At 42.9% G+C, this 14,522-nt stretch overlaps 1 protein-coding gene across 1 annotated transcript in view; it reads left to right on the forward strand.

Moving 5' to 3' along the window:
- Positions 1-693: 693 nt before the first annotated feature.
- OPN4 (opsin 4) overlaps positions 694-14,522 on the forward strand; it is a 38,738-nt gene continuing 24,909 nt past the window's right edge. The window contains exons 1-2 of the mRNA XM_069071545.1: positions 694-837; positions 6,238-6,383. Of these exons, the coding sequence (XP_068927646.1) occupies positions 694-837; positions 6,238-6,383 (290 nt within the window). The remainder of the gene's footprint in view (positions 838-6,237; positions 6,384-14,522) is intronic.

A 14,522-nucleotide genomic window follows, 5' to 3' on the forward strand; every position in this document is an offset into this window, starting at 1 on the left:
TAAAGAAGGAAACACTAGCCCTGGCTTTGGGAATGTGCCCAGGAATTCACCTGGCATCATGATTTTCTGATGATCCCTCATTTTTCTTCACAGAGAACTAGAATTGGCTTTTTATGGATCTGCATTCACCATCACTGCCCCTTACTTCAATTTCCAACTAAATGTTCTCATTGGGCTCTAGCTTAGGTTCTGAGATGCCTCAATTTCACTGTCTCTAAGCTTTCCCTGCAGGTTAAGGGGCAGGCGGAGTGATATCACCCAGCAGTCACAATGGGACCAGCTGTGGAGCGCCCCCATGTCAGCTCCCTCTCTGTCTTCTCACAAAGCACACACACCTTCCTTCTCTGATATTGGCACAAACCAGGCTGTTAGTAAAGGATAACATTTACAGTTTTGATGCAGTTGACCATAGTCCTGACTGGCCACGTGCCAGTCCCTCAGGCTTTGATATTTAAAGGGGCAGACCCTGGCTGCTGTGTCTTCTGGATTGATGATATGACACAGTAGTGAGACTCCACGGAACAGTCCAAGGCAGGCTCTCACTTTCTGGGAAGAAAGAGCTTTGAAGTTTACTGTGGACAAAAGGAAGAGAAGCCAGGGGTCAGCAAATGAACGGGGACTGAATGTGGATGCTTTGAGCCAAGCCAGAGTATCTTCCCAAAGGGCATTAGCAGTGAGCATTGCTCTCTCAACATGAATCCTTCTCTCAGGCTAAAGGGTCTTTCCTGCCCAGCACAGGACACCAACTGCACCAAGATTATGACTGCCATCACTGAGTGGAACAACACAGAAGTAGATGACTACCGTGTGGTCGAACTGCCTTCCGTCACTCCCACGGTAAGTCAGGTCATCAATAATTTTTCAGTCCTGTTAGTCCATAGTTAGTAGGAGGCAGACAGCACTTGAATCTTTCATGACCTCCCCCCAACCCCCTCCAATTCTATACCTAAGCTGGCCAGAGAGACGGTTCCTAGATCAGGGGGTGAAAAAAGATGGTCATTAAAGTTCAATGAGGCGTCTAGAAAACTACTCTTTGTCAAGTCAACCATTTCAGAAAACGGCAGAATCTTCCCCCAGAGCCAAGCATGAGAATTGTGAATTGGAATTCCCTACGTCATCGTAGAGGGAATAGGATGGTGAGATTTTTGATGAAGGGAGAACCCTAGAATCCAAATTGGGCACCTAGTTTGCTATAGATCTTCCCATAAGCGATCGTTAAGCTTTATTGGTGTGGCTGTATGGGGCATTTGACTCTTCAGAAGGGACAAAAAAAGGGATAGCATCCCTTTCCAGCATCTTTCTAACACCTTGTTAAAGGAAGGAAGTGAAGATGACTGTTCCTATATCACTTTAGCCAGTGAGGAATACATCAGCCCCTACTGGGCTCGGAAACTTTACTAGATGCACCAAGACTTTTTCTACCTCCTCTATTACTTGTGTTGTACTAAGCCATTCACTTAACTTCACCTATAATTCTATTAATACTAAATTCCTGTGATCTGTCCTCATATGATCAGAGACATAGAGCCCTGGAAAGAACCTTGGAGATCATCTAATTCAACTCCCACATTTTTCAGATGAGGAAACTGATGTCCATGGTAACTTCCCTAAGGTCACATAAGGAGTAAGTGGCAGAGCCAGGATTTGAACCCATGTCCCCAAACTCTAGATGGAGAATTTTTCCCATTGCCTCAATAGGTGAAGGAGGGAGGGAGGGCATTCCAGTATAGAGGAGAATGTGAACAAATGCAGAGGCAGGAAAGCGCATTCATCAATAACAACCCTCACAATAAGGATTTATGAAGTGCTTACTATGTGTTTAGTCTTGTACTAAGTACTGGGGGTACAGAGAAAGGCCCTGAGTCAGTCCCTGAGCTTGGAGGGCTGCATTCTAATGAGGGAGACACCATACAAATAACTGTGAATGTACAAGATGGGCACAGATGTGTATAACAGAGTGATTTCAGAGGGTGAGGCACTAGCCCCTGGGGAGGTGGTTAAGGAGAGAGTGACAGAGATGATCAGACAGAGACAGAGGGAGATGAGGAGAGACAAAGATAGAGACAGAGATAAAGAGAGACAGCTAAACGATGAAAGTCTAAAAGATGAGAAGACACAGAAAAAGACAGAGACAGAGATAGAAAGAAAGAGAGAGAGCTAAACGGAGAGACAGACAGACAGACCAAACCAGGAAGGGACAGCCAATGAAGAGGCATAGATAGAGTTGGGAGATGAAGTGTCCTGTCAGTATAATTGGAATGTAAAGTACATGGAGGGGAGTAAAGTGAATGAAGACTGGAAAGAGAGGAGGGGGCCAGGTTGTACAGGACTTTAAAGGCAAATATCAGATTTCCTATTTCCTGGAGGTAATAGGGAAACATTGGAGGTTATTGAGGAATGTTTTGTTTATTTGTTTTTGATGAAGAACAGGGAAAGATGCCCATTTTTTGCTGGGATTTGGTGCAATATAAAATCAGCCTTGAAAGGCTGAGTCAAGTTTTCCATGCCACGTAATCAGATTTTCCTAGAACTTACTATGGGAAGGGGATACTATCAGAAGGTAATTCCCCTTTTTGGAGGATTTGGGGGCTGGGAGGAGAAAGGAGGAGTGAGGGAGGAACAGCCCATGACTACTTCTGAAACTCAGCCAGTCCTTCCCTCAGAGAACAGGGAGGGGATGTGGGAGAGAAGAGAGGAGACTCCAGAGAGATTCAGAACCCAGATAATGAGGAGGGGAAGAGCTTGGAAGGAAGATTTGAGAGCATGGGTAGATGAAGGCAGAGCAGCATAGAGGGCTGGTCTTGGAGTCCGGAAGATTTGGTCTCAAGTCCATTCTTGAATAACTGGGTCATGAGGGCAATCAGTCAGTCAGTTAACAAGCAACAGGTCCTTACTATAAGTCAGGCATTGAGCTAAAAGCTAAGTATACAGAGAAAGGCAAAAAACAATGCCAGATTCTGGTCTTGCCACTTACTACTTGTGTAACTTTAGATGAACCACTTAACCTCAGTTCAGACCTCAGTCTCCTGATCTGTAAGATAAGAGTACAAGATAACCTCTGGGGCCTCTTTTAAGTCTACAATCCTGTGAACTAATTTTTAGGAGTGGGGAGAAGAGGATTAGATGACTATGGAGAAAGGAGGAAGCCACCCATCCAGGGAAGGTACTCCCCATGATGCCTTGCTGCATCTCTGCCTCATCTAATAGCTGGCCTCCTGTCCACATTAAAGTGACCAAAGCAGAGTAACCAGATAGCCGTGTGGCCAAAACCAAGGTCATCCCCTAAAAACAAAGGAAGGATGGAAGGAGCGCCTTGGAGTCTCCCTCTCCCTAGTCTGGAAGAGGGGGGCGTTTCCTGGGGCAGCATAAAGGGAAACTCTGAATGTACAGCCTTCATCTGATGTGGGAATGTTCTCAGCAAGAGGGAAAAGATGACAATAATTACTGACAGTTAGGTAGCAGTTTAGGGTCTGCCAAATACCTCGCCGCCATGGCATCATTCGATCCTCACAAGTTCCCAGTGCTTTTCCTTTGCTTCATGCTATCATACTCTCTCTCTCTGAGCTTCCCCCTATTCCTAGAGGCCCCTGGGCTTGGGCTACACAGTAAAGCTTGTCTACGTAACTCAGGAAATTAAACTCATTTTAACAAATGTTTATTAAATGCCTACTGTGTGCAAGGCGCAGGTGCTAGGTACTAGAAAAGAAAATATGCATGGGGCCAGATTACCTGGATAATCATGAGGCAGGGGTTGCCCTAAATTCTTATCTTTATAGGCCTGGCTGATGAAAGCTAAATAAAGACCCAGCTATTGTCTATTGAAATGAGAGCTGGGTGGTATCATTGGGTTTTTTGTTTGTTTGTTTTGTTTTAATTCAGTCATCTCCCAGTGGTTTTAAGCCAGATGTAGATCAATCACACTCCATCACAAACCTCTGCCAGTGGAAGGTTCCCCTCCCTCTCCCAAGGTCATTGCCCTCTTTTGCTGGCCCATGCTCCCCTGTGATTCTGGAGACTGGAAAGCAGGGCTTAGAGGTTTAGTGCCCGGGTCCCTATCACAGTTCTGTCATGAGTCCACAGTATGGCAAGGCTATAAGCAGGTCATTGAACTGTCTCATCCTATTTCCTCATTTAATAAGAGTAAGAATCCCTGCCCTGCACCACTCCTAAGAGGTGGGTCAGAGGCAAATACCATAACAGAGGTGAATACATTTTGGAATGTGCAAAGTAGTGTCCACGTATAAAGGATTATCACTAGTGGAGAAAAAAGATGGGATGGGCTGTGTTTGCTTCACTAGGAGAAGGAAGGGCCAGCCTCCAGAAGGAAGGTCTTCAGGCACAGGGCCAGGTTGTCACCAGACCATAGATCTGGAGGTGTAAGGACCCTTATGAGTCACCTGGCTCAGTCTCTTCATTATATGGCTGAGGAACCTGAGTTCCTTAAGGCAGTAAGTACCCTTCCTTACTCAAGGTCAAAGGGGGAACTGGAACCAAGTCCTCTGATTCCAAAACCAAGGCTGTGTGATATTGTTTCCCTACCTGAAGGTAGGAGAATGGCTTTAGGTCCCCCTAAAAATAGGGAATGACCACTCCAGTGCTCTCCCATCTCAGAGGATGGTCTTCTAGCTAGCTAGTTTTTCACATGGTCTCTCCTCCATTAGACTGTAAGCTCTTGGAGGACAGAGTCTATCTTTGCCTTTCTTTATAACGCCTTAGACTTGACTTCCCCCCTCCTACTCCCAGCTCAGAAAAGAAGCTGACTTTGGGCTACATTATCTGGATAATGCTGGAGGGAAATGGAGGAGGCCTGGGAATTGTCTTAAATTCTCTCATATGTCTATTAAAAAAAAAACACTCCCCAACTCTTTCAATGACCTTGGTGCACTTCATTTGGGATGAGAACTGGGCTGAAGAGAGTGTTTAGAGTTGAATTGAGTCACAACAACCTGCATTCATTAGAGTCAGAGGGAGATGGGAGAGAGGAGGGAAAGAAGGTGGAACTTCATTTGAAAACAAAATTTAATTATGAAAAAGAAAGACCTGGATTCCAGTCCTAGTTCTAGCTAGGTGATCCTGGGCAAGACACCTTACTCCAAAATCAGAATGAATACTTGCTCTGTGATTTCATCCCAATCAAGAAATCTGAGTGAAGAGTTCTCTATCAAAGCAGCTGGGTACCTGCCCTGTCATTGATAAGCCTTGTCTGTGAGATGGTAAGTGACTTGCCCAGGGTTAATGAGTCACTGTTTATCATCCCTACTCAGAGGCCAGCTTCCTGACCACTATACCAAACTGCCTCCCGATGGAATCCTAAGTACAGTCAAAAAATTATTTTAAAAAGTCTACTCACACCACCTCTGTGGTTTGTTTGCAGGTAATGGTATCTGTTAACCTTAAAACCTCATTGGAATGTGAGTTATTATTAGAGAAGGTAAATAGGATGTTTTCTTGAGTCTTAGAAAACCTTGGGTGGTCCGAATTCTTTTTCTAACTGCAATCTGGAGATTACTTTTCTATCTTAGAGATCCCATTATTCAGGACCAGCCCTGGGTCTTCCCTAACATGAGATTTGCAAGAGGCTTGGGTTCCTCAGGTGTCTTTCTCGCTTTGGGTCAGTCCTATGAAAATTTGTTCTATAAAGCCCTAGGTAAGGAATCTGAGATCAGTCATGCTTGGGAATTAAGAAGATGGAAGCCTGTTTGCCCAGGACACTCTAGACTTCCTTGTGAGATGCTGGTTTTCTGTGGTTACTGGCTCTGGAGTCTTTGCAACTGAAGTCCCAGGGGCTTGATTAGAAGTAAATGGTTGGCTGCTTCCTCAATGGGAGGGTGAGGAGAGAATGAGAGGTAGGAGGGACAGAAGGAAAATCTGAAAAGAAAAGAAAATTGAATTTAAGAAAAAGTAGTCAGTTTCTTACTTGGAAGCATTTGCAGGATACATTCATGAAACCATAGGGACTGAGGCACAGAGTACTGTCTGGAGATGAGCTGGCAGGAGAAGCATGCAGAAAGGATCTCCTTCCTTTTCTCCCTCCAACAGTGTCTTCTTTTGTCTGCCCTTGCTCCCAGAAAATTAGGCTATCTGCTGTCCCTTGGCAAGTCTCAATACACTCTCACTTTAATCTCACCATGCCTCAGTTTCCTCATCTGTAAAATGGGAGCATGATACCAGATGTCCTCTGAGCTCTCTTCCAGTTCTGGGTCTATGAATTTCCATCCATTCTGTCTCTCTCCATAGGCAGTGGTGTTACCACCTCACTACCGGGATGTCTTCCCCACAGCAGATGTCCCGGACCATGCCCACTATATCATTGGTGCTGCCATCTTGCTTGTGGGTTTCACAGGAGTGCTGGGGAATTTGCTGGTCATCTACATATTCTGCAGGTACTTGACCCTGAGCACACAGGGAGTTGGGTTCACACTCAGCAGGGAGAGTGGAAAGAGAACTCATGGGATTCTAAAACCAGCCAGGGTGTGAGGAAGACTCACTAAAAGCAATGAATGAAACTGCCCAGGCTACAGGACTGACCAACAGGGCTGGTAGGCAGAGAGCTTGGAGCAAACTGCAAAGAGGCAAATTCAGGCTTGATACCAAACATCCTGACAGAGGTGGGATGACTTCTCTCTGGCGGGATGTCTTCCAACAAAGGCTGGATGGTCAGTAGGGCGTATTGTAATGAGAATTCTTTTTCAGGGGTGGGCTGGCTGGGGCCCCTTCCAATTCAGGAAAATTTTGTGATTTTGGGTAACTTTAGATGCCTCTGGCTCATAGCAGGAGCTTTGGGTGACAGGGGCATCTTCATTGTCCCTTCTTAATGTTTCTCTTACATTGTGATGCTCCAAACACACGCACACACACACACATCCCTGCAGAAGCTTTTCAGTCATCCCCTCATTCCTCAGAGGGGAATGAATTTCTCTTGTCATTTCCCCCCCTCGCCTGAGGGCATAGAAGCATTAAGGAACTGGAGGGGTCATAGGGAGGACTCGTTGAATGAGGGAAGGGGGCAGAAATGGGGATATAGGAAGGACCAAAGATAATTCTGACTCCTAATGCTGTTGAAGGTCAGCTCTGGCCTGGATTTGAGGATGAATGGGGTTCTTTCCAGTTCCATCCCATTGGTGACTGAATCAAAGGTCTTTAAGCTAAATTTTAGATTCTGGTTTCTAATCCATTCTGCTATCCACTGTTTTATGGGTATACATTTTCCCAAAGTCAGGTCCAACTATTCTAAGAAAGGTCTTTAAACTGATCCCCTTCCAAGGTTAGATAGCTGTGCTACTGATGTCCCAGTGAACTGAGCTCTTGGAACTCACCGTTCTAGTTGGCCTTTCTAGGCCTCCATTTTCTGTATAAGCCAAGACCTTCCATGCCCCCTTCTCATGGGAATCCATTCTTACCCTGACATGGTGAACTCCTCTTGCCTAAAACATCAAAGTTCTGAGAAATGGCATCAAGGCTTAGAAAGGGAAGCAATAGTTTGTGGTACAGGGGAAAGAGGGATGAACTTGGAGTCCCAGGACCCAAGTTCAAATCCCCCATCTCTTACTTGTTTCCTATGTCACCTTTGGTCACACCTCCTTGAGACTTAGTTTTCTCATCTGTAAATGAGATTGAACTACATGGTATCTAAGATCCTTCCAGAGCTAAACCAACAATCCTTTTATTTTTAACTTATTATTTATTCATTTTTAATATTATTGTCTTTTTAAATTTTGAGTTCCAAAATCTCTCTGCCTCTCACCCTCCCCTACTCACTGAGAAGGCAAACAATATGACATTAATTATACATGTGAAATCATGCAAAACTTCCATATTAGCTATATATTTTTAAAAAGCAAGAAAAATAAAGTGAGAATATTATACTTCAATTTGCACTCAGAATTCATCGGTTCTCTGTAGTTGTATTTTTTCATCATTAGTCCTTTGGAACTGTCTTGGATCATTTTATTAATCACAGCTGCAATACCTTTCACAGTTGATCATCATTACAACATTGTACTGTGCACAATGATCTCCTGGTTTCTCTCACTTCACTTTGCATCAGTACATATAGGCCTTGCCATAGGTTTTTTTTTTTTTTCCTGAAACTACCCCTTTGTCTTTTCTTATAGCACAATAGTATTCCATTACAAGCATATGGCACAACTTGTTCGGCCATTCCCCATTTGATGGGCATCCCCTCAATTTCCAATTATTCGCCACCACAAAAAGAACTGCTATAAATATATTTGTACCGTGTTTCCCCGATAATAAGACACTGTCTTATTAATTTTTTTGGACAGAAAAACACCAGGGGGCTTATTTTCAGGGGAGGGCTTATTTTAATGAACATTGACAGCAATTTTAATAAACAGGTAAATGTGAACAAAAAAATGTACCTTTATTCAATAAGCAAATCACTGGGGAAGAACAGGATGACGCCTCACTGCTGCAGCTCTGATTGGATGCGCGGCGTGCGTTTCACCCCGGGGGGGGTGCATACAGAGGGTACCGTAATGTAGCGTGTAGCGCAGGGGATCACCTTCACTACAGTAGCAATCTCAATAGGGCTTATTTTCGAGGGAGGGCTTATTTTAGAGGAATCTTACACAGTAAGGGGAGGGCTTATTTTTGGGATAGGTCTTATTATCGGGGAAACACGGTACATAGAGGTCCTTTTACTTTTTCTTTGATCTCGTTGGGATAAAGATCTAGTAGTGGTATTGCTGGGTCAAAGGGTATGCAGTTTTATAGCCCTTTGAGCCTAACTCCAAATTGTTCTCCAGAATGGTTAGACCAAATTGCTACTCCACCAACAGTTCATTAGTGTACCTATTTTCCCCATTCCCTCCAGCATTTGTTTCTGATAGGTATGAGGTGGTGCCTCAGAGCTGTTTTAATTTGCTTTTCTTTTATCAATAATTATTTAGAACATTTTCCATGTTACTATAGATTGCTTTGATTTCTTCTTCTGAAAACTGTTTATATCCTTTGACAATTCACCAGTTGGGGAATAGCTCTTATTTTTAGAAATTTACTCAGTTCTATACTGAATATATATTTGATAAATGAGGCTTTTATCAGATAAATTTGTTGTAAAAATTTTTTATATTACTTCATTTTCTATGGTACCTTTTAGTAAAATGTAGTTTCCCTGATTATCGCTTTTTTATTGTTTAGTCATTTCAATTGTGTCTGACTATGATCCCATTTGAGTTTTTCTTGGTAAAGATATTGGAGTGGTTTGTCATTTCCTTCTCCAGATCATTTTATGATAAGGAAACTGAAGCAGAGTTAAGTGACTTGCCCAGGGTCATACAGCTAGGAAGTATCTGAGGTCAGATCTGAAGATAAGTCTTATTGATCCAGACCTGGCACTCTATCCACTGTGTCACCTAGCTGCTCATTTTTATTCACATGCTACCCTTACTCTTCAGTCCCAGTAAATCCAGACATCCTGGATATCTGGACAGATGGCAGACCTCTCAGACTAATGGAAGGGCTCTCAAAGGTCATCTGATCCAACCATTGCAGACCAAGAGTCCCCTCTACCTCTCCTGACTAGGAGTCACCCAGCCCCTGCACAATAACCTCCAATGAGGGGAACCTCCCTTTGTCCATGGATAGCACCCCTATGGTACATGGCCTTAATTGAGGCTCTATTTTTCCTCCCTTTTGAGTAGGCTTCTCTTTTCCATTGGCACTGCCAGGAAGACCAGGTCAGCAGAATGAGGGGCTTCAGGAAACCCTGGAGTCCTGCACAACAGGGAAAATCAGGTCCCATTGACAAAGAGGACCCATGTGCTCTCCTCCTCTGAACCCTTGGCCTTAGAAATAGGGGTCCCTGGGTCACCCAAGGATACTCAGGTAGATGTGAAGATTCTCGGGTAGACTTGAAAGCCTGTATCCCTGGATACATGTAGGCAGCTACCTTGCTGCCAGTCATCCCTTTTAATTAGGTCTATGTTTGCTTTTGCTTTGTCTGAAATCATAAGTGCTACCTCTGTAGTTGTTTGTTTTAGTTCAGCTGAAGCATATTAGATTCTCCTCCAACATTTTATTTTAACTCTGTATGTGTCTTTCTGTTTCAAGGGTTTCTCTTGTAAATAACATATGGTTAGATTCTCATTTCTAATCCATTCTGCTTTCTACTTCCATTTTATGAATTGGCTCATCCAATTCACATTCACAGTTATGATTACTAACAGTGTATTTTTCTCTATCCCATTTTCTGTTTCTTCTCTCTCTTTTTGTTCTGTCCTCCTCAAAAAACTATTTTGCTTCTAACTACTACCTCCCTTGACCTGTCTTCCCTTTTATTATCCTTCCCCTTTTTTCTTATCCCTTTTGTGTCCTATTTCCCTATTGGGTAAGATAGATTTCTATTCCTGAGTGTGTTTATATATTCTTCCATCTTTGAACCAATTCCAATTAGAGTGAGGTTAAAGTGTTATCCCCTCCCCCACTTTCCCTTCCACTGTAAAAGTTATTCCTTGCATGCCTTTCAGGTAAAAAAAAGTCTCTCCTTTACCTCTCCCTTCCCCCCTTTCCCAGTGCATCCCTTTCTGACCCTTTCAGTTTTTTGGAGATCATTCCAACATAATTGACTCATATCCGTGCCCTCTCTATATGTAGACTCCTTTTAATTGCCTTAATAACATTTCTTATAAGTTACATGTATCATCTTCCTATATAGGGATGTAAATAATTTAATTTTATTGAGACCCTTATGATTACTCTTTCATGAATGTCTTTTCATGCTTCTCTTGAGTCTTATATTTGAAGGTGAATTTTCTATTCAACTCTGATCTTTTTCATAAGGAATGCTTGGAAGTCCTCTATTTCATTAAGAATCCATTTTTACCCATGAAAGATTATATTCCATTTTACTGAGTAGGTTATTCTTGGTTGTATTTTTTGCTCCTTTGCCTTGTGGAATATCAAATTCCAAGCCCTTTAACATGGAAGCTGCTAAATATTGTGTAATCCTGCCTGTGGTTCCATATTGTTTCTTTCTGTCTGCTTGCAACATTTTCTCCTTGACTTGGTTACTCTGCAATTTGGCTAAAATATTCCTGAGAGTTTTCATTTTGGAACCTCTTTTAGGAAGTAATCTGTAGACTTTTTCAATTTCTATTTTACCCTCTGGTTCTAGAATATCAAGGTAGTTTTCCTTGATAATTTCTTACAATATGATGTCTTAGGTCTCTTTTTTTAATCATAGCTTTCAGGTAGTTCAATAATTCTTTTTTTTTTTTTTTTTTGCTTTTTGGAGGGCAATTGGGTTTAAGTAACTTGCTGAAGGTCACACAGCTAGGTTTTTTGCTTGTGTGTGTGTAGCAGCATAGCACCCCAAGGGTCCTCAGGGTTTGCTACCTGCCACCACAGGTTCTTGGATCTGCTTTGATAAAGGAAAGAAACTCAAAATGGGTTAACAAGCTTACTTTAATCAGTCAGACATATATCGTTTACCTTGTTCAGGGGAAAAGGTCAGCACCCCAAACTTCAAAGTACACAGACAGAATTATCAAGACAGAAACAGATCTAGTAGACAGATTTCAAACTGTCCAGCCATTACATCCATACCCAGTCAACATCTGGGTTTCAACATCTGGGTTTTTTCAAAGCCGGGGGGCTCAGGACAACGGCTTCCCAGAATCCATATCAAATCACAGAACACTTCTCAAAGTGAGCCCCAAAACAAAGCCTCACCTCAGGGCTTATATAGCCTTCTCCTGGCTCAGAGAATGTAACAACCTTATTGACCCACTGGCCAATCAAAAAGTATCTACTGAAAAACAAGCCTCCCACTCCAGGCTCCAGGTGCACTTTAGCCTAGGGGCAGGAAAGATCTTCAAATTTACATTCCCATTACAGTGTGTTAAGTGTCTGAGGCCGGATCTGAACTCAGGTTCTTCTTTTTTTTTTTTTTAAAGCAATCACGGGGTTAAGTAACTTGCTCAAGGTTACACGGCCAGTTATTATTTCTGGGTGTGGTGCTGAGTATCTGAGCCCGGATTTGATCCAGGTCATCCCGACACTGGAGCCAGTGCTCTTACTCGCTGAGCCACCTGGCCTCCCCTAAGCAATTGGGGTTAAGTAACTTGCTCAGGGTTACATGGTGTAATGTAATGCCAAGGAAAGGCAACTTCCCAAGGTTCAAAATACCAGCATTGGTGCTCTCCATTTTATTCAGTGACAAACCAAGAACAGAGAAGGTCAAAACATGACATCATTCAAAATACAGCATTTACTAAGTGTGATTAAATAATCTCCAAGTACTACCCCACCCCAGGACCTTCCAATCATTCAATCAATTACAAAGTCCCTGTTCTAAATACTACTCCACCCCTAGGCTGTACCTTCATTTAGTCCACCACAAAGCCCCTCTTCTCAAATGGAGATTAGTTTCCAAACATAAGTAAAGTACCTTCATTTGTTCAATCACAGAGCACAAAAAGGTCAAAAGTTCCCCACCCCTGGATCACAATTGAATCTACCCCAGAGTTACATCAAGTTTAAGCACAGCACTTAATACCCAAATGGAGGTTTGAGGCAAGTTCTCAGCAATCTTAGTTCCTGGGGAGACAAGGCCACAAGATACATTGCCAGTCCCTTCATTAATTCGTCCTCTGTCTGTAGAACAGTCCTAGAACTCCTGAAAACATTAGCAAAACCCTCTCCCAGGATTTCTGTAAACATACAACAAGAAAATCCTTCTTCAGGGCTTCTGAACCAACAGAAAGGTTCCCAGACCCCTGCAACAACAGCACTGTCCTTCACCAGTGGACAGTATTCACTCTGTCTGCAGGACAGTCTCCAGACCCCTGCAACAACAGCACTGTCCTTCATCAGTGGACAGTATTCACTCTCTGTCTGTAGGACAGTCTCAGTAGCTCTAAACCAACAGCCAGGTTCCAGGACTTCTTCAACAAAAGGACTGTCTTTCACCAGTGGACAAATCTGGCAAAACAACATCAAAACAGACAGACAAAGTACCAGCAAAACAGCCATGTCTCCTCAGTCCTTGGCAGCTCAGGGGGCAGGTCTCAAAAGTCCAGGGCAATTCAAAGTGGCCACCAGCAATTCTCTCAGTCTCTCTCTCTCTCTGCCTCTACGAGGGTGCTGCTTCCAAAAAGTTCTTCTGCCTCTCTCTTGTCTCTCCAAATCTAAGTCACCAGCTCCTCCCAGCTCAAGACTTTCTTTTCACATCAATAAGTCCATCCAACAGGTGGGATTAACAAGCTCTGGGTTTTAACACAATCAATTTGAAAACCAAGCCAATGCAGGGGGATCTTTATATTCCATTACTATCACACACGGCCAGGTGTTTCTGGGTGGGTGCTAAGTGTCTGAGCCCGGGATTTGATCTCCAGGTCTTCTCAACACTGGAGCCGGTGCTCTTACTCGCTGTGCTATCTGGCCACCCCCGAACTCAGGTTCTTCTGATTCCAGGGCCAGCACTCTACTCACTGCACCACCTAGCCTCCCCTAGTTCAATAATTCTTAAATTATCTCTTCTCAATCTATTTCCAGGTCAGTTGTTTTCCCAATGAGGTATTTCATAATTTCTTCTATTTTTTTTCATTCTTTTGACTTTGATTTATTGTTTCTTGAAGTTTTGTGGAGTTATTAGCTTCCACTTACCCAATTCTAATTTCTAAGGAATAATTTTCTTCAGTGAGCTTTTGTACCTCCTTTTCCATTTGACCTAATCTTCTTTTCAGGAGTTCTTTTCTTCAGTCAATTTTTGTGTCTCTTTTACTAAGTTATTACCTCAGCCATGTGAAGACCTCTCCCCAGCAGAATAGGCAAATGAGAACAATTTGTTCCAATGGCCATGAAAGTGACTGAAGGTGGCACTGTGGAGTGCTTGAGTGTTTGGTTAGACATGAAATATGCCAACCATAAGTTGAGAATAAGTCATGAGTTAAGAATAACCAACCAATCAATTTCATTATTTTCTTTCATCACTCTCATTTCTTTCCCAGTTTTTCCTCTACCACTCTTATGTCTTTCTTTAATGCTTTCAGGAATTCTTGTTAGGTGTGGGTCCAATTAGCATTTTTCTTTGAAGCTTTGTATCTGTTTTTCACATTGTTATCTTCTTTTGAGTTTGTGTCTTAGTCTTCCCTGAGACATAGTAGATTTTTTATGATCAAGTTCTTTTTATTGTTACTGTTTGTTCATTTTCCCAGCCTATTTCTTCACTTTGAACTTTGTGTTAAAGTTGGGCTCTGCTTACCTGGGGCTGGGGAGGCACTGTCCCAAGATTCAGGCCTTTTTTTTGTGCTACTGTTTTCATAGCTAGTTCTGGAGGTCTTTGGTGCTTCTAAGGTGGTGTGATCCAGAGAGAGGTGTGGTCACTGCTCTCCTTATCTATTCTCTGGTCTTTTCTCAGGAAGAGTCCCTGTTCTCAGGCAGCCACAAATGCTAGTGTTCTCTTTGCCTTGGAACTATCACCAGGGCCCCTGCTCTCTTGTAACTGACTCTTGTATCAGCAATGCCATATTCACAATGCCTATAGAGATTACAAATAT

Source organism: Petaurus breviceps, unplaced genomic scaffold (assembly GCF_028583685.1).
Source record: "Petaurus breviceps papuanus isolate PSGF00001 unplaced genomic scaffold, PetGlider_PUasm1.0 90825, whole genome shotgun sequence".
NCBI classification, from domain to species: Eukaryota; Metazoa; Chordata; class Mammalia; order Diprotodontia; family Petauridae; genus Petaurus; species Petaurus breviceps.